Below are 20,576 nucleotides of genomic sequence, written 5' to 3' on the forward strand. Positions count from 1 at the left end.
TAACGCTAATGACAAGGGGGGGAGCTTAGGAAATAGAACCAGTTCTACCAAGATATAATATCGCTGCACTTCAGGGCAAAGGTGTTCAGAGCCGTTCTTAAAAAGAAAGATAAGGGAGAGTTTAAAGGATGCCGCTCTTTGTGCAGACACTGGAGTGAATGGTAATGAAGAGATAGGGTATGTCTACACTGCAAAAAAGGTGTGTTCTTAACTCGGGTTAAAATAGTAATGAAGACATGGCAACTCTGCTTTTAACTAGGTTTAGCAGCTTGAGTTGAACCCCAGGGTGCCCTACTGGCTTTAACTGGAGCTGTTAATCCAAGCTGCCTTGTCTTCACTGCTATTTTAACCTAAGTTAGCTAGCATGTGTTAGAAGAAAATTAAAGTGGACTCAGTCATTCACTGTGAAGTATCTAAACTAACCTTTACTCCTTTGGCTGGTGTGTTCCTTTCCTATGGCTGCTTCCTCAACAAGGGATAAATCCCAGCCTCCCTTAGAAGACAGGATGGAAACGTAACCCCCTCATCCTTCAGTCCTCCTTGTTTCCAGTGGAGGACTGGAGATGGGCAAGTCTCTGGTAATGCTTGAAAGCCACCGGGTTGGAAGGATCATTGCTTGGAAGCACACACTTGCAGAGGATATAGTCATTCTGGCAGGTGTAAAGACACTAAGGTGCCTAAATGCCTTTGAGAATCTGGTCCTGAGCTCGGATAGTTTCCTTGTGCAAGGCACAGAAACACCAAGCACCTTCACTGGGGGCGGGCCCTGTTTTGAGTCTCTTTAACCAGTCAGGACATCCTGGTGGACAACATAATAATCTGCAGCACTTGGTGTGGGCCAAGTTCTCCGCTGGCGTAATTCCACTGACTTCCATGGAGTAACACCAGCAGGGAATTTGGCTCTGTCCCAGGATCCCAGCTGAGGGTCTGTAGCTATGGAGCTGTGCTCTGCAGTGTGTGTAGGGGGTAGGGGCTCCCCTGGCCTGCAGAAGATATGGGAAGAGCCAAGGATCTACATCTGTAGTGCTTTTTATATGGCCATTGGTCCCCCTGCCCCCAAGGAGGTCGGTTCCCAGATGCTCTAAATCCTCCTTTGTCCTGGACTCCCCAGAGACACAGCCCCAGCTGGGGAAGGGGGAGCGGTAGCCCCCAAATGGACACTCCAGCTCACTCTGATCTCAGAGCCTCATTCACATCCCCACCCCTGCTGCCTGCATCCCTCCAAGAAAAGACGGGCGCGATCCTCGGCGGGCATGAAGCCAGAGCAGGGCTCCGTTGACTTGAATGGCGCTTCCCCGACTGACAGCAGCTGAGCAGCCGCTGCCCTGGGCCTGGAGCTCTGGGCTTGGGCTTTGTCTCAGCGGGGCTCCTGGCTCGGTCCACGTGGCTTCCTGCAGCCCCGGGGCCCCGCTTGCAGGCTGCGGAACGAACGGGTCACAGACCGCAACAGGCGGGCCCCAGCGTCACCCTCCTGGCCCCGGCCCCGGCCCCCGCCCCGCCGCCCGCAGATCCCTGCAAATGTGTCCCAGGACCGGCCTCCACCTGGTCTGTGTCTAGCCGCCGCCGCCCACGCACCGCCCCTGCGGCTCCAGGGTCCCCACCGCCCGCCAGCCCCCGGGCGGCAGCACGCTCCGCAGATCAAGTCCCTGCCGCCTGCATGGGCGTTTGCAGCCAGGAGCCAGCCCCATACCCGGGGCGGCAGGTGCGGGGACGCGGCGCGGGGCGCTCCGCTCCACCCCTGCGGTAGGCTCCCCGCCTGCCAGGAAGCCAGGAGCCGGGTGCCCGCGGTGGGGGGGCTGCGCGGGTCAGTCCAGCTAAGCAGCACCGACTCCGTCCCGTCCAGCATCGCTCCCCGGGCTGGGCCGTGCTCGGGCGGCCGGACAGCCCAGGGCCGGGGTCCCGCTCGGGGCGGTGGGCTCGGGCGGGGCCCCGCCCTGCTCGGGGCTGAGCATCCCGCTGCCGAGGATGAGCCCCAGGCTGGCCCGGGCTCCCCGCACCCCGCCAGGAGCCTCCCCCGCGGCTGCCAAGCCCGGAGCTCCTAGGGGGTCACCGCGGTGCCCGGAGCCAGCGACGCCCCGGATCCGAGCCCTCCCCCCTGGGTCCGCTCCCGGCTGAGCGCCCTGCCCCGGGGCACCCCCAGCCCGGCACCCCCCCACTCCCGGGCACCGTGGGCTACTCACGTAGCGTCTCAACTTCTTCTCCGGGGGCGACTTGCGCAGCCAGCCGGCGCACACCACTTCCCCGCCGCTCATCCCGGGCTGCCCCGCCGGCTCTCCGCGGCGCCGGCCGCATGCACACGGGCGGCCCCCGCCTCGCAACGCGCCCAGCCGGTCCTCCGCGGAGCAACTCCCCGGGCGCAGCGCCGCCGGGGCCCCCTGGAGCGCCGGGGTGAGTCGGGCGCGGCTCAGCCGGAGCCTGCCCTGGCCCCGGGTGGCAGCAGCCGGCGCCTCCGCCCCAGCCTCGCTCGCTGCACGCCAGGGACTGCTTGTCGTCTTCTCCAGAGATCCTCGGTCGCAGCCTGGGCTGGCTCCGCTGGGCTGCCGCACGCACCCTTTCAAACCCCGCCAGCTGTTCGGAGCTGGGAAGCAGGAAACCGCCTCTTGCTCCCCATACACCACGCCTCCCTCCCGCCCGCCTGTTTGCAAAGATACCAGGCTGGCCGGGGTGCAGCTTCAGCTTCCAAGGCAAGGTCAGCGCGGGGATGCTCAGACGCGGGTGGGGCTGGGTTGCGGCCCCCGCCCTCTCCCCGGCGCGCAGAGCTTTTGACCCGGCTCCCTGCCGTAGAGTGATTCCCGGTCCGACAGTAACAGTGTGCTAGATTCCAACTAACGCAGCAGGTGACTGACTGGATCCTCTGCCTAATGCAGGAGCCTGGCCTGCCATGGACCCCACGACCAGCTGCTTCAGAGGCAGGAGGGGAAGGGGGCATTCCCTTAAATGATCACCCCCAACAGGTCGAGGTTGGTTTGTGCCCAACAGCTGGAGAGAAATGAGGGAGCCATCGCAAACAACCGGGGGACCAAGCAAAGAGTCTGGACTCTGGGAGGCCTGTGACGGCCTCCCTGCAATTAGCGGGGGAGGGGATGGATAACCTGTCACATTATTGATTTTTTAAATAATGCCACAGCGCCCGTTGAAAGGGAATATGACGGCTACTGGTGCCTGCTAGCTGGGTGTCATGTTACCGTGTATTATGTCCTCCCTGAAATTAGCAACGCCCTTCACATCTGGAAATATTGTACCTTCAAGGGCCTGTTCCTGTTCCCATTGAAACTCCCCTTCACCTCAGTGGTAGCCGAATTGGGCCCTAAATCTTCATTTGCTCTCCCCCCCCCACCCCTCTCTGAATTTTTAAATGGTTATAAAGATGGTTGCATGGACTGAGAAGCTAAAAGATGGAAATGGCTCTGATCCTGATTCTCTGCTGCTGGGGTCTCTTGGTCCTACATACCTGCCAAGTTAGTAACAGAGCAGCAGTGTGATCTAGTGGGTAGAGCAGAGCAGCCCTGTGCTCTAAACCTAGCTCTGCCTTAGACCCGCTTAGGCAAATTATGTCACTGCTCAGTGCCTCAGTTTCCCTTTCCATCCTCTAATCTTTATGGATAGGGACTGTCTCTCAACATATGTTTGTACAGCACCTTGCACAAAAGGGCCCTGAGCTCAGTTGGGGACTGTAATACAAATAAATACTAATAATACTTGGCACTTATACAGCACCTTTCATATAGGAATCTTCAATCGCTGTAGAGTCAGTGATTAAACCTTGCAATGCCTGCCTGAGGGAGGTATGACACCCATTTCCCAGCTAAGTGAATTGCTATATTAACAAAGGCTACAGTGTTTTGCATCTATTAATCCTTAAGGAGAACACCTACAAGGCAATCTATGCTATTTATTAGCAATCTAGAAAAACAGATGTTTTCAGGCTCTCAATTTTTCTTCTTCTGTGAAATGTAAGCATCTAAAAATGGGGTCTTCTCCCCACTCAGCATCCATGTTACAGTCCTGATCCAAAGCACATTGAAGCCAATGGGAATCCTTCCACAGACCCCAATGGGCTTTGAATCAGACCCAAGGTGTATAATGGCGCCTTGGCCATGAAAACATGTAGTGCCAGATTCTCAACTGGAGTGAATTGGCATAGTCTATTGACTACATTGGATCTACCTTGATCTACAGTAGTTCAGCATTTGTAATCTCTCGTTGTAATCCTGTAATCTCTCGTTGTTTTCAATGGGACTTTGGGTGTTTATTGAGAACAGCTCTGCATTGGCCCAAATTCTCCTCTCAGTTATACAGGTTTAGGTAAATCTGGATTAACTCTAATGAAGTTGATGGAATTGCTCCAGATTTACATTGGCATAAGTGAGATCAGAACCTGGCCCAGTGTCTTTTATTGCTAATATATGGAGCCATTATGGGGTTTGTGCTAATGATTCATGAGTTAAGACCTCATTCATACCCCATATTGACATGGGTGCATTTTAACTGGCCTTAAATCTGATATTACAAAGAATCCTGTCTGGATTTTTATGTTAACAAGCCCCATCAGACATAGTGTTGATATGTACCATTATATACCTACAGAGTGATGCCTCAGGCTTAAAGTGGATCAAATAATATTCATAGAATAAATTATTCAACACATTTGGTGACATTTTATGGATAAATTATCCCATTTCTCCCCTATTTTTTATCCACTTTACTGATCTGGTTAAATCATAAAATACATTTGAACTCATTGCAAAATCCATCCAGCTGAGATACCTGATGAATTATTTCCCCATTTCTTGCCCATCTCTACTGAAAAATCTGACAGCACACATCTCAAGAGAGCTGTGATCTGCAAGCCAGGTGGAATATACAGAGCAGAAAGCACTGCTTTTTTCCCCTATTGAACATGTTAGGATCCCTAACATGAAATACAGGCCACATGCAGACGTAAGCACATACACGTCAAAAGCAAAGATGTTCCTTGCGAAGGCTCTTATCACATGCCGGTCTGATCCTGCTGTGACTCAGTATTGCAAGACTGAGAGTGGCACGCAATTTGGCAATACGTATATGATGCAATATGCGTGCACTCAAGCTTTGAGCTGTTTATAGGGCCATGGACCCAAACTCTACCCCCACACACTTGCCAGAGTTAAAGGAGAGTATGTGGCATGTGTTGTAAGACAGCACAGGTATAACGGCCTCACACTGGGTTCCCCACTGCCTTGTGTTGTTACCCTTTACACTTGCAAAGGCTGTTCTGATGTGGAAGCGTGTGCAGCCACACTGCAGCACGTGGAGCTGACTACAGAAGCCCTTGCAGCCAGCCAGGGGACTGAACGAGGGGCTGCATAAAGCTTTAGAGCTTGAGCTGAAGAGCCAGCTGCCTTGGCTGAGAGCTGTAACAGACTCGTAGCCTTTGTGGAGCGGGCACAGACCGCACACGCTGATCAGGGAGGTTATCGAGGTGGTGGAGAATCAGTATCTGCCAGTAAATCCAGTTGAAGAGGAAGCTCACAGGACTAGCAAGGAAGACTAGATGTGAGACGAGCTGATGAGCTTGACTCAGTGGATTGCAGAGTAACAGGAAGGCTGCTCTGGACAGCAGGCGCTTCCAAGGTAAAGGCTCTCGGTGCTACGTGCCAGGCCCAATGAGCTGAGACAACGGTGAAATGGGATGACACCCTCTAGCACAGACTTTCTCATTTAGTATCATCACTCTGATCTTATTCCCTGGCATTTAGCTGTATGGGAACTGACGTGCCTGGAAATCCGAACTTCTAGGAACCATAAACTCTTGCACACTTCCAATTTGTACTTCCAAATTATTTAAACAAGGAGCTGCACCATCTACTGGAGGAAAGCTGATGCTTCAGGCAGAATAGCTTCCCTCTAGCTCTCCACTGGGTTATTACTATTTAAGCAATAAGGATAGAGACGCAGGGCATTTCCTGGAGATTAAGGAGCAGGCAGCTGCAGTGCTTTGGGCTCTTAACCCCACTCAGTCGCTAATGCCCTGTGAGGAGATCATTGTGGGATGATGCTGAAGGCAGTGGAGGAACCAGGTGATAAGAATCAGTCAGGCCATACAGTGTTTCCCTCCTCTCCGATTCTGAGCGTGCGAACGGTCTCACAAGCTACTCACATGGTCCTCATCACTGTATTATTTATTTATTTACCTTGCGGTAGCATCAAGACTGTGCTGTGCTTGGCCCTGTCCACACCCAGAACAAAGAGATGGGCCCTGTCCCCGGGGGTTTACAGGCCCCGTGGACCTCATGCTCTCCAGCGAAGGTATCTTCACCAGCTGCAGGAGGTCCACAACAACCTGACTGAGACTGAGGCAGAATGCCATGGGCTCTGCTCCACCCCAGCATGCCCCCATCCACACCTACGATGGTGGTGGGGGGGGAGGAGGATAGGCAGCACAGAGATGCCTATGCTGGCTCTGTGCCAAACAGGGACTCTCTTGTGTCAGGGACAATCCTTGCTTCCCCTTTGTGGTAGCTCTCCAGCTGCACTGCATTGCTGAGATGGTCCAAAGCAATCAAACCCAGGAGCAAGTCCGGGGCCCTGCATGACTTGTCCAAATCCGTGACACAGCCAGGCACCGAGTCCCAAGCCCTAGCTGCATTGATAGCTATTAGTCTCCTTGGTTAATTCATTTCCACATTCTGGAAGGCACCTCAGATACTGCTGGGTGCCATATAAGAACCAGAACAGACTGGAACCACGAGACCATCCTTCCATCTCTAGTGACGTGCAGCAGCTCCAGCACCAATGAGCATTGTCCGCGGAGGAAAATTAATGTTGAGTGCCCATTAGCTAACGGGATGGCTTAAAGCATCCCATGATAGGACATTAAAAAAGGCCAAGGCAGGACATAGCTCACATGCTGCACTGGCTACTGCATACAGAGAGGGCAGCCTTATGATCAAGGCCCAGGTCACCAACTCTGCCACAGGCTTCCTGATGCGGGCTGGCACTGGTAACTGGAAGCCATCACTGGCTGATGGTCTCAGACTCAGCCCACTTCCTGTGTCTCTGGGATGGAACTGGAGGTGTCCCCTCCAGGACAGACATTGGTGGGGCAGTATGTGAAGGATGCTATGCTCTTCTCGTTCTGTGGATAAAGCTGGCCCAGGCTGCCCACGCACTCTATTTGAATTGCTCCTCCTATTTGTAAATCAAGATTTAGCAGGTCCAGTCTAGGGCCCAGTCCTGCACCCATCACTGTATTGGATAGGGTGCCTTTTTGGTCACTTATTTCAGATAATTTTCCCTCGAGAGGAACCAACCGCTTGAGTGCAAATGCTCTCAAACTTTGGCTCAGCATCAGAACTTTGAGCCTGTGCCCCCTCTCTGTGATGGGCGGAACCAAAATTCCAGACCCAGACACTCCCAACTGGATGCAGATCCAGGTTAGCAGCTACGATTCAATCCCATTTTCACTTGTCTTGTTTCCACCAGGAAAAATGTGGAAGCGACACCTGCATAATGTTCTCTCAGCATCAGTGTAGAAGGCAGAAGCGGAGTGGAGTTGCAGTGGGGGAGGTCAAGTTGCAGTGGGGGAGGTTTAGATTGGATATTAGGAAAAACTTTTTCACTAAGAGGGTGGTGAAACACTGGAATGCGTTACCTAGGGAGGTGGTAGAATCTCCTTCCTTAGAGGTTTTTAAGGTCAGGCTTGACAAAGCCCTGGCTGGGATGATTTAACTGGGAATTGGTCCTGCTTCGAGCAGGGGGTTGGACTAGATGACCTTCTGGGGTCCCTTCCAACCCTGATATTCTATGGATAAAAGCGTTAGCCCGGGACACTCAGGCAACAGTTGGTGTTTGTCTCAGCTCTAACAGTGACCTTAAGGATGAAGGTCCCTTCATTTCTCTTTAAACTGTACACTCTTCTGAGCCAGGACAACGTGCATTTACAGCACCTAGCACAATGGGGGCCAGATCTCAGTTTGGCCTCTAAAGTGTTAGTATAATACAAATAATAAAGTAGGATAGGAAAATCCATGCAAGTCTCTCCTGCCTTCTTAACTGATCCCGGTATATTTCTCACATCCCTAAGCATTATTTCAGAAGCAGATGGTGCTCTGTGGCAGAGCAAATAAGCATTTACCCTACTGACACCCAGCAAGGCCTCCCTGCACGTGATCATGAGAAGTGGCTTCACCTCAAGCTAAGAGCTGTTGTCTGGCTTTTCAGCATAATTGGATCTAATCAAGTTTAATTTTGTTGGTGCTGTAACTCCGAAGACTTTTGTAACTGGATTACTGTCAGCTCAACGATCATGTGCCATTACATCTACTGGTCAAAACAGAAGCCAGAATAAAAACAGATGCTTCTTAGTTTTTTTTTTTTTTAATGCCACCCCTTCAGGATATGAGGTTGCACGGTGCATTGCACATAATGAACTAAAAATTCTATTAGGAAAGGAAGTCGTTGCTGTTCAGGCCTCTCCTAGAGAGTGCAAATAATTTAGAAAATGCTTCTCTACATTTGTTTTCAATAATAAACCATACATAGGCCTTACCTCTGAAGATCAGGGCAGTTTACAAATATCAATTAAGGCTCACAAGCTCTGAAGCACGTACACATTGTTATCTTTACTATATAATGGGGAAACTGAGGCAGAGAGGCTAAACAGTAGTCCATGTTCACACAGTGAGTCAGCGGTTGATCAGGATTAAGTCTCAGGAGTCCTATCTTCTGTTCTACGGCACATTGTAACACAGGCAGGAGGAGCAAGGAAGACAGAGAGCCACACCAGAGGTAAGGGCTTTATTAATGGTACCTCAGAGTCAGCACTGCCACTACGTGTACTGAAACCAACTATAATAGGCTTAAACGGCCTGATTGTCAGAGCCTTCTCAGCTCCCACGGACGCAGAAGTACCACTCTAGAGTGAGAAAGCCTGTTCTCATGGCATGGCCAGACAAATCCTTCAGAAGTGACATGAAAGTGCAAAGAGGCAAGGCTTAGCAAGATCCAACAAGTAGAAGCTGAAGCTAGACAAAGTCTAGAAATGTGGCATTGATTTTTAACATTGAGGGAATAATTTACCTAGGGATGAGGTAGATTCTCCACCACCTGCTATCTTTAACTCAAGACTAGATCTCTTTTTAAATGATAACTTCTGATTGAGCACGAACCTATGGGCTTGATGTAGAAGTGACTGGGAGAAATTTCTGGCATGTGCGGTGCAGGAGGGCAGATTAGATCACCATAATGGTCCTTTTTGACCTTAAAATCTGAGTGTGGGGGCTTCAATTTTTCGGTGCCCAACGCAACACACCTTAAGTGAAACTGAGCGGGTGCTCAGCACTCCCTGACAATCAGGCCCCTGGAAGGTATCTCAGGCTCAGGCCAAGGCTAGAGTAAGGAGCTAGACTTTTGGATGCTTCTCTGTACAATTTCACTCACTTGGACATGCACAGTTTGCACGTGGCCCCATAATTTTGCATAGCAATTTGGAATAATTCATTCCTAAAAAGCAGCCCTTACACATAGCACTTCTCACCCATAGATCTCAACATGATCTTCAGTGTGTGGTTAGTATCATCATGCTCATGCTACAGACTGGCATACAGCGACCCAAAGAGGTGAAATGACTTGCTCAAGGGAATACAGCTGGTCAATTGAGCCAAGGTCTCCCGACTCCCAGCCCTGTGCTCCGGCCTCTAGACAATGGTTGCTATTGCTGCTGAGTGGTAAGTGAGGAAGGCCTGAATATAAATACCTCTTTTCAACCAGATGGACACTTTGAGTCTCCAGTATTCTGCGAAACAAGAGTTTCATCATCCTGAATCTCTGAGGGTTTAGCATACGCCTTCATCCCTCCTTACCATTGCCATGTGTACTGTGGTAGCCCCTAAAAACTACAGTCAGGGATCAGCGACCCATAGTGCTAGGTGCTGTACAAAGTCACTCACAGCCCTAGAGAGCTTACAATCTAGTCCTGTCATGCAAATCCTTTGAGAGGTTCATTACCAAATGCGCACATGCTGCTGTTTCAACAGCTGAACTCTTATGCACCCATAAGTCATCACAGATAAGAAGAGGGTTTGAAAGCACCGTCGGTCTTGTCTGATGCCACCTCTATCAACAAGGTCCTCCGACGTGACCTGCATTGTGGTTGGTATTTTGAGAGCGGGTAAGCTCCAACCTATATAGAGAACACCGCTCAGGACTGTTGGGGTACGTCTACACTGCATTTAATAAACCGGTGGCAGTGAGTCTTAGAGCCTGGGCTTACACACTCAGGCTCACGCGGCTTGTGCTACAGCCCTAAAACCAGCCGTGTTGACGCTACAGCTTGGGCTCTGAAACCCATCCCCGTCCTTGCACTTCAGAGCCCTAATTCCAGCCCAAGCCCCACTGCCTAGCTGGCTGTTTTAGGGCTGTAGCGTGAGCCCAAGTCCGTAGAGCCTGGCTCTGAGACTCACCGGCGTCCGTTTTAAAAGGCAGTGTAGACATATCCTAAGTGGATCCACATGGAGAATAGTTATGGAGCAGCCCCATTGGTAAGGAGAGTCCTTTGTTGGTGACTCTGTTGTGCATGCATGATATTGTTCAAACTGAGCATCAGAGCTACTCCCTTGCTAGACTCTGACCCAAGAACTAGTACATTACCAGTTACTGACGTGCCAAAGCCTCTTCAAAGGAAAAATACTATGGGCCAGCTGGAGTCACCTGGCTTTAAGGATTCACACTGATTTACATCAGCTCAGGATCTGGCCTTATCTGACTTCAACTTAGGAAGTAAGGCCTCTAGATCCTCAAAGGTATTGATGAGCTTAGTGAGAATTAGGCCCAGAACTTAACAGGTATTTATCATAGAATCATAGGACTGGAAGGCACCTCGAGAGGTCTAGTCCAGTCCCCTGAACTCATGACAGGACTAAGTATTGTCTAGACCCTCCCTGACAGGTGTTTATCTAATGGGCTCTCAAAAATCTTCAATGATGGAGATTCCACAACCTCCCTAGGCAATTTATTCCAGTGCTTAACCACTCTGACAATTAGGAATTTTTTCCTAATGTCCAAACTAAACCTCCCTTGCTGCAATTTAAGCCCATTGCTTCTTGTCCTATCCTCAGAGGTTAAGAAAAACAATTTTTCTCCCTCCTCCTGGTAACAACGTTTTACGTACTTGAAAACTGTTATCATGTTCCCTCTCAGTCTTCTCTTTTCCAGACTAAACAAACCCAATTTTTCAATCTTCCCTCATAGGTCATGTTTTTTAGACCTTTAATCATTTTTGTCGCTCTTCTCTGGAGTCTCTCCAATTTGTCCACATCCTTCCTGAAATGTGGCGCCCAGAACTGGACACAATACTCCAGTTGAGGCCTAATCAGCACGGAGTAGAGCGGAAGAATTACTTCTTGAGTCTTGCTTGCGATACTCCTGCTAATACATCCCAGCATGATATTACACTGTTGACTCATATTTAGCTTGTAGTCCTCTATGACCCCCAGATCCCGTTCTGCAGTACTCCTTCCTAGGCAGTCATTTCCCATTTTGTATCTGTGCAACTCATTGTTCCTTCCTAAGTGGAGTACTTTGAATTTGTCCTTACTGAATTTCATCCTACTTACTTCAGACCATTTCTCCAGTTTGTCCAGACAATTTTGAATTTTAATTCTATCCAAAGCACTTGCAACCCTTCCCAGCTTGGTGTGTGTTCTAAGCTCAGCAATGGGAGCTAGGAACGCCATTTTGCTGTGACTCTGCTTCCCAGCATAGCCTCAGGCAAATCACGTAAGCTGTCCCTGACCTTGTCTGCACTAGCATTTTGCTTCAGATTTCCCAAACTTAATTTCCCCAATACTAATTTCTCCCTACTGTTACTCACACCTTCTTGTCAACTGTCTGTAATGGTCCACTCTCTTACCACTTCAAAAGTTATTTGTCCTCCCTTGGTATCCTGCTGTTAATTGATTTATCTTGTTAGACTGACCTCACACTTGGTAAAGTAACCCCCCACCCTTTCATGTATTTATACCTGCTCCTGTATTTTCACTCCATGCATCTGATGAAGTGGGTTCTAGCCCATGAAAGCTTACATCCAAGTACATTTGTTAGTCTCTAAGGTGCTACAAGGACTCCTCATTAGACTTCCCACTGTTGCTCTCAGCCCCCCAATGTGGCTAGACCGACTGTAGCACTAGCAGAGAGGCCACCAGTGTTTTAAATCAGCACATCTAGACTTGCTCTGAGCCAGTCTATTGAGAGCTTGCTGCTGGCTGTGTTTTCCCCATATAATAATCTTGGGGTTCATTATACAACAAACCAGTGAATGAGAAAGGAATAAAACTTTTAATACAACAAACTAGAGCTCATCTGGGGTGAACTGCTGCCAAAAGCTACACTTTGTTCTCAACCCCAGCTTCCAAGGCACATCACAAAATTCTATATTCATAATATTGTCCCTTATGAGGGAATGTCTCTAAATTATAATCTTGAACGTATCTCTGCATCTTCCCCCATTAGCTCTTACATAAACAGCTAACAACTATCTAATAACACACACATTCAATTCTCAACCCATCTAGTGCATTACCATAAACTCAAAGCATCAACTACCTAGAGAGGAGAGGTTACCAGCACATCACTCTGGAGTGGGTCTTTACTACTCACTTTCCTCAAATACCCCTTCTCAAGGCAGGTTAGCAAGTCTATGAATCTTTCAGGATGTTTAATCTCCCACTCTGAGTTGTTCTCTCGTTCCGTGACAGTTTCTCCTTTGTGCGTTGATGATAAAGGATCAGTCAGATGGGAAATGCCAGAGTCCACAGCTACTGTCAATGTTTTGGAACTTTCTGGGATTATTCTTAGATCTCTTCGATTACGTCGAAATGCGTCCCCCTGGTCTGTCTGGACTACATAAGACCTTGGATGCAGCTGTTCTTTAAGGGCACCCCTTTGACCCCAAGTATTTTTCATGCAACGCACTATCAACTTTTCACGCAATGCGCCGTCAACCTCTGGAACCCTTTGCCAGAGGGTGTTGTGAAGACCAATACTATAATGGGGTTCAAAAGGGAGCTGGATAGATTCATGGAAGATAGGTCCATCAGTGGCTATTAGCCAGGATGGGCAGGAATGGTGTCCCTAGCCTCTGTTTGCCAGAAGCTGGGACTGGGTGACAGGGCATGGATCACTTGATGATAACCTGTCTGTTCATTCCCTTTGGGGCACCTGCCATTGGCCACTGTCAGAGGACAGGACACTGGGCTTGATGGACCTTTGGTCTGACCCAGTGTGGCCATTCTCATGTTCTTAGAGTGTGCTTGAGGTATCACACCTATCACCGGGGTTATGAGATGGGAGATCATGGGCCCTTTTGTCAAAATATTATTTCTGCCTCCACTTCTGATTTTCTTTCAATTTCCACATGGTTTCATTGTCGTGAGATTTCAGCAAGTTAAGAGTGATTAGTAAATTAGATCTGATCCTTCTTCCCATTAACAGCTGCGCTGGAGAAGAGCCATTCTCCAGGGGTGTACTTCAGTAAACCAATAAAGCTTTATACAAATCACCCCCACTGTTGAAGGCTTTTTCATGATGTTCTTTAGGGTCTGTATAGACCTTTCCATTCGATTGGGGTAATTTGGATTTGATATTTTGTGATGAAAATCCCAATCTATGGCAAGATGCCTAAAACCTGCACTGTAAAATTGTGACCCATTATGGCAAAAGACTTCCTTTGGAATTCCGCGTCTGGAGAAGATTCTCTTCATGCCGGCTATCACTGACTGACTGTTAGTACTGTGCATTGTGCACATTTCTGGATACAGAGAATAATCCTCTGTGACTATTAAATAATCCTTTGACTGCCAGGTAAATAAATCAATGCCTACCTTCTCATAAGGCCTTTGTGGAACTGGATGAGGTCTCAGTAGCTCCACCTATTGGCATGGCTTGTGTATTTCAGCAGGAAAAGCAGTTTCCTACCACATTAGTAATGTCAGGATTGATCCATTGCCAATACAGCACCTCTCACGTGTATTGTTTGCACTTCTCAATACCTAAATGACCCTCATGGATCTTCTGTAGCATTTCTTTTCGGAGGCTCATTGGAATTACAACTTTACTGCCCTTGAAAATCACTCCATCTATCCCAGTAAGCTCATGTCTGCATTCCAATAATCTCTTATACTTGGACAGCAATTGCTTATTTCTTCAGGACACTCTTTAATCATCACATCTTTCTCCATTTCACCTCTTATTTGTTGCGGTTTCCTGTTAGCTATGGGAATTGACTTTACAATCAGTTTTATGTAGGCTTGCAACTCTAAGGTCCGCCCTGGTTTTGTAGTGGGAGTCACCACTCTAGAAAGTGCATCTGTAGTGAACAGAAATTTACCAGACATGTAGGTCACAACGAAATCACACTTTTGCAGCTTTATCATCATTCTTTGAATTCTTACCATACAGTCATTCAGCAGTTTGCCAATTAATGCTTTGTGGGGCTTGTGGTCCATTTCAACATCCGCTGTCTGGCCATAAATATACTGACTGAATCTCTCACAAGCAAACAATATTCCTAAAAGCTCATTCTCAATCTGTGTGTATATGGTTTCTGCCTCAGTCAGTGATTTGGATGCATATGACACTGGTTACCAACAACCCTCATGTTTCTGTAAAATCACTGCAACTAACCCAGACTGTGACACATCTGCTGAAATTTTAATAGGTCTTCCTGGAGCACAGAACTTCAACACTGGCTCTTCTATCAGTTGTTGTTTCAAACCTTCCCATGAATCCTGTTCTGCACCCCAACGCTATTCATTTTAATTCTCTGGGAGTTTTCTCAAAGTCACTGCTTTGGTAGGCAGATTAGGTTTGAATTTTCTAAGATAATTAACCATTCCAAGGAACTGTTGAACATCTTTCTTTGACTGGAGACATATTTCAATGGCTGAAACCTTCCTCTTGTCAGATTTTACACCTTTGTTGGAAATAACGTCCCCAACAAAAGTCAGTTCCGTAACCCCTAAAACACATTTCTCCCTATTCAGTTTGAGGTTTGCAGCTCTAGTTGCATCCAGGATTTCCTGAAGTCTACAATCATGCTCATCTTTCGTTGATCTCCACATGACGATGTCATCCATTGAGATGTTGACACCACTAATATGTTCATAGATCATATGTACAGCTTCGTGGTATACTTCTAGTGCTGAAGCTATGCCGAAGGATAAGCATAAGAATCTTTATGTTCCAAATGGGGTATTAAATGTGCATAGCTGTGAGCTTACTTCAGTTAATTTTAGCTGCTAACATCCTGAGGATGCATCCAATTTACTGAAATACTGTGCTTTTGCAAGCTGAGTCATACTCTCGTCTCTTGTTGGTAGTTTGAAATGTTCTCTTTTTATAGCCTTATTGAGGTCTCTTGGACCTAAGCATATATGTAGCTGGCCATTACTTTTCTCCACAATGACTAGGGAGCTCACCTATTCCGCTGGCTCCTCAATTTTCTGTATTGCATTGCTTCCATTCTTGCAAGTTTGAGTTTATCCGCGTGCAAATGGCAACTTTCTACATGGATAGCTGGAAGGACCTGCTTGTTTATCTGGATTGTATGTTCATCCTCCAAGCAACCCAACCCTTGAAACAGGTCATGATGTTCCCACATGAGGACCTTATAGCCAGGTTCAGTATCTTGTAGTGAGAGCACCCGTTTTACCAGACTGAATTTTTCACAGGCAGCCAAGCCTAAAATTGGTGTCACCTCCTTTGGCACTACAATGAATGGGAGCCTGTACATGTTGTTTTTATGGTTGATGCTAACAATGCACTTCCCCTTCACTGGTGTACTTGTTCCAGAATAACCAGTTACTTTTATTTTTGTTGGTCCCAGTTTTGCTTTTATTTTCAGTCTCTCATAATCTTGTTCAGACAGAATATTAACATGAGCTCCTGTGTCCAGTTTTATTGGAATAATTGTTCCATTCACTGTCATAGGCAGTATCCAGTCCCTCTCATCAGGCTCGATCCCAGAAAGTCTATGTAAAACTCCTCAACAGGCTGCCTTCAGCTGAATGCGCTTGACTTCTCTGCATTTGGGATCTGCAACATTTTGCAAAATGATTATTTTCCCCACATTCGTAACAGTTTCCGAAAGGCAAAACACGGTTTGGGGCCATGCTGTGATCCACACCTTCCACATAACTGTTGAAACCCAGTCTCCCCACAGCAGTAGTTTTCACAGGGAGTGGTTCCACTTTTTGATTTGATCCTTTTTGACTATATTCTTTTGTACTTAATGCATGGATAAACCTCCCTTCTGGTGAATTCAGCTCTTTGGCTTGTGCTTTCACAGTTTCTGCAGCTCTGCGTATCTGGAGAGCTTTTTCTAAAGTTAAGCATCCGTCAGGGAGCAGTCTCTCTCTTAACACATTGTCTTTAATGCCACAAATGATTCCATCTCTAATCAGAGAAGCTGTCACCTCACCAGAGTCACAGGTTTTACTGAGTCTCCTTCATTCTGTGACATATTGCTCTATGGTGTCTTCAGTTTTTTGCATGCATGTAAAAAATTGTCTCTTTCAAAGGTTTCATTCCTTTTTGACATGCAATGTTCCTCAAATTTAGTCAGTATTTTGCTTAACTTCATGTTTTTATCTTCTTCAAACTTAAAAGTTATTAGGGCTGTCAAGCAATTAAAAAAATCAGTCACGATTAAAAAAATTAATCGTGATTAATCATCCTGTTAAACAATAATAGAATACCATTTAAATATTTTCAGGTGTTTTCTACATTTTCAAATACATTGATTTCAATTACAACACAGAATACAAAGTGTAGTGCTCACCTAATATTTATTTTTGATTATAAGTATTTGCACTCTAAAAAAACCCAAAATAAATAGTATTTTGCAATTCATCTAATACAAGTACTGTAGTGCACTCTCTATCATGAAAGCTGAACTTATAAATTTAGAATATGTACAAAATAAACTGCATTCAAAAATAAAGCAATGTAAAATTTTAGAGCCTGCAAGTCCATTCAGTACTATTTCTTGTTCAGCCAATCACTCAAACAAGTCTGTTTACATTTGCAGGAGATAATGCTGCCCGCTTCTTGTTTACAATGTCACCTGAAAGTGAGAAGAGGCATTCTCATGGCACTATTGTAGCCGGCGTCGCAAGATATTTACATGCCAGATGTGCTAAAGATTCATATGTCCCTTCATGCTTCAACCATCATTCCAGGGCACATGCTGGTGACGGGTTCTATTTGATAACAATCCAAAGCAGTGTGGACTGACGCAAGTTCCTTTTCATTATCTGAGTCAGCTGCCACTAGCAGAAGATTGATTTTCTTTTTTGGTGGTTCGGGTTCTGTAGTTTCCGCATCGGAGTGTTGCTCTTTTAAGACTTCTGAAAGCATCCCTTTCAGATTTTGGAAGGCACTTCAGTTCTTAAACCTTGGGTCGAGTGCTGTAGCTATCTTTAGAAATCTCACATTGCTACCTTCTTTGCGTTTTGTGATATCTGAAGTGAAAGTGTTCTTAAAATGAACATGTGCTGGGTCATCATCTGAGACTGCTGTAACATGAAATACATGGCAGAATGTGGATAAAACAGAGCAGGAGGCATACACTTCTCCCCCAAGGAGTTCAGTCACAAATTTAATTAATGCATTTTTTTTTAATGAGCGTCATCAGCATGGAAGCATGTTCTCTGGAACGGTGGCTGAAGCACAAAGGGATAAACAAATGTTTAGCATATCTGGCAAGTAAATACCTTGCAATGCCAGCTACAAAAGTAGGAGTGTTGCCAGCAGATTGAGGGAAATGATTATTCCCCTCTATTCGGCACTGCTGGGGCCACATCTGGAGTATTGCACCCAGTTTTGGGGGCCCCCCACTATAGAAAGGATGTGGACAAATTGGAGAGAGTCCAGCGGAGGGCAACAAAAATGATTAGGGGGCTGGGGCACAAGATTTATGAGGAGAGGCTGAGGGAACTAGAATTATTTAGTCTGAAGAAGAGAAGAGTGAGGAGGGATTTGATACCAGCCTTCAACTACCTGAAGGGGAGTTCCAAAGAGGATGGAGCTAGGCTGTTCTCAGTGGCGGCAGATGACAGAACAAGGAGCAATGGTCTCAAGTTGCAGTGGGGGAGGTCTAGGTTGGCTATTAGGAAAAACTATTTCACTTGGAGGGTGGTGAAGCACTGGACTGGGTTACCTAGGGAGGTCGTGGAATCTCCATCGTTAGGAAGTTTTTAAGGCCCGGATTGACAAAGCCCTGGCTGGGATGATTTAGTTGGGGTTGGTCCTGCTTTGAGCAGGAGGTTGGACTAGATGACCTCCGGAGGTCTCTTCCAACCCTAATCTTCTATGATTCTAAGAAGAGGGCAGCATTATCTCCTGTAAATGTAAACAAGCTTGTTTGTCTTAAAAAGAAAAGGAGTACTTGTGGCACCTTAGAGACTAACAAATTTATTTGAGCATAAGCTTTCATGATCTACAGCTCACTTCTGAGCTGTAACTCATGAAAGCTTATGCTCAAATAAATTTGTTAGTCTCTAAGGTGCCACAAGTACTCCTTTTCTTTTTGCGAATACAGACTAACATGGCTGCTACTCTGAAACTTGTTTGCCTGAGCAAGGACGACAACTAAGTGGACTTGTGGGCTCTGAAGTTTTACGTTGTTTTGTTGTTGTACACTTTTTTATTTCAATTACAACACAGAATACAATATATGGAAATGTAGAAAAATCCAAAATATTTAATTAATTTCAATTGGTATTCTATTGTTTAACAGTGCAATTAAAACTGATTAATCACAATTAAATTTTTTTAATCGTGATACTTTTTTTTTTTAGTTAATTGCGTGAGTTAACTGCGACTGACAGCCCTAGTTGTTATAAATATCTAATGCTTCCTCCCAACAACATGCAAAAAGATTGATGATGGTACTTTATCATTTTTCTCCTCTGCCCCACAGCAGCCAAATACAATTCAAATCTCTGGGTTCTTTTTCCAATTCTCTGCAACATTGCATAACAGTTGCAGACTGCATGGAGTTCGCAACACATCCATTCTTGGCTTTTTTCCCTTCTTAAGTTAGTCAAGCTACTACTGTGCTCATAAAATTCCTACACAAGTCTTTGTCTTTTCTCTTTGCTGCTCCATGTGCTCCCCTTTCCTCTGCTTTCAGTTTCAAACACAGGAGTTAACCTCACAATTCCTGTAGTCTCCTTCTCACTCAGCACTTCTGACACCATGTGAGACTCTCAGGGTTTGTTAAACAACAAACCAGTGAATGAGAAAGGAATAACACTTCTAATAAAATGAACTAGAGAGCTTCTGTGGTGAACTACTGCACCCAACTACACTTGTTCTCCACCGCGGATAGCTGGGCACATCTCAGAATTCCTATCTTCATAAAATACTGTGCCCCTTATGAGGGAGTGCCTCTAAATTATAATCTTGCACAAACATATCTCTACCCCTCAGCAGAGTTGCACCAATGTTAAAGCAATGTCTGAGATGTGAAGAAAAATGGTTGTGTGAGGCTGAGCTGTGTCTAATTTCTTTAACTGTAAATCACAGATAACAACCCTACTTCACATAGGGGTGTCTGGCTAACCACACCACTTACCACAGGCTCAGCAGCTTCACAGACATTAACTAATTAATGTCCAAAGGCCTCTGAAGGCAAAAGGCACTAGAGAGGTGTCATTACAAAGCCCTGGCTTTTATAAATGTAGTTACTTTCCCTGTGACTTGAATTCCAGAGTGGCTTGGGTATCATGGGGGACTCTAAAGAATAATCCAAGACAGAAAGGATACCAAGGAGGTGAAGGTTTACTCCAATGAGTCATAACAAGTTATAACTACAACTGCCTTATCTTCATAGGATTTTAAAAACAGTTTAAAAATGTGCCCTTTTTTGCTAGTGAAGACATCGCCCAAGGAGCTAGGGGCCAAATCTTAAAGGAATTTAAAATCCTCACTGTGATTAGTTTCAATGGAAGTTAGGAGCCTAAATGCCTTTGAGGATTTGCACCTAGAAGACTAGTTTTCTGGGTTCTGTTCCCGGCTCTGCCCGACTTGCTCTGTGAATTTAGGCAAATTAGCTAGGGCTGAGGGGTAGGAAGCTGGCAGACTCAGACCCACTGCCTCTCGCGTCCACCAGTATTGTCTCAGTTTTCTTGTTCTTGCTCCATCTGTCAGTCTCCACCTGCTGTCTCCTGTCTTATACTCAGATTTTAAAATCTTTGGGGCAGTTCCCATCTTTTTGTGGAGCTTGTACAGCACCTAGCACAGTGGGGTTCTGGTCCATCTCTGGGACTCCTAAATGCAACTGCTCAAGACTCAGAGAGCTCAATACTTTCTGCAAAATCAGGTCATGTTGAGGGGGTCTGATGGTGGGCGCCCACAAAATGAGACACCAAAATCACTGGTGCCTTTTGAAAATATAGGCCTATGCCTTCACAGTACTGTGCAAACGGGAATGTTTGTAAAATGGCCTGAGAGTCTTGAATGAATGGCAATAAATAAATGTATATTAAAATTATTGGTGAACCAAAGAGCAAAAACCACAAAAAACAGACCGCAAA

At 46.5% G+C, this 20,576-nt stretch overlaps 1 protein-coding gene across 1 annotated transcript in view; it reads right to left on the reverse strand.

Annotated features, from left to right (window-relative positions):
• The window catches only part of GAB2 (GRB2 associated binding protein 2), a 180,550-nt gene extending 175,992 nt beyond the window's left edge, over positions 1 to 4,558 (reverse strand). The window contains exon 1 of the mRNA XM_084643549.1: positions 2,181 to 4,558. Within this exon, the coding sequence (XP_084499675.1) occupies positions 2,181 to 2,252 (72 nt within the window). The 5' untranslated portion in view covers positions 2,253 to 4,558. The remainder of the gene's footprint in view (positions 1 to 2,180) is intronic.
• Between the last annotated feature and the right edge of the window lie 16,018 nt (positions 4,559 to 20,576).

The sequence above is a fragment of the Lepidochelys olivacea genome, assembly GCF_965140295.1.
Source record: "Lepidochelys olivacea isolate rLepOli2 genome assembly, chromosome: 1".
In the NCBI taxonomy this organism is placed as follows: Eukaryota; Metazoa; Chordata; order Testudines; family Cheloniidae; genus Lepidochelys; species Lepidochelys olivacea.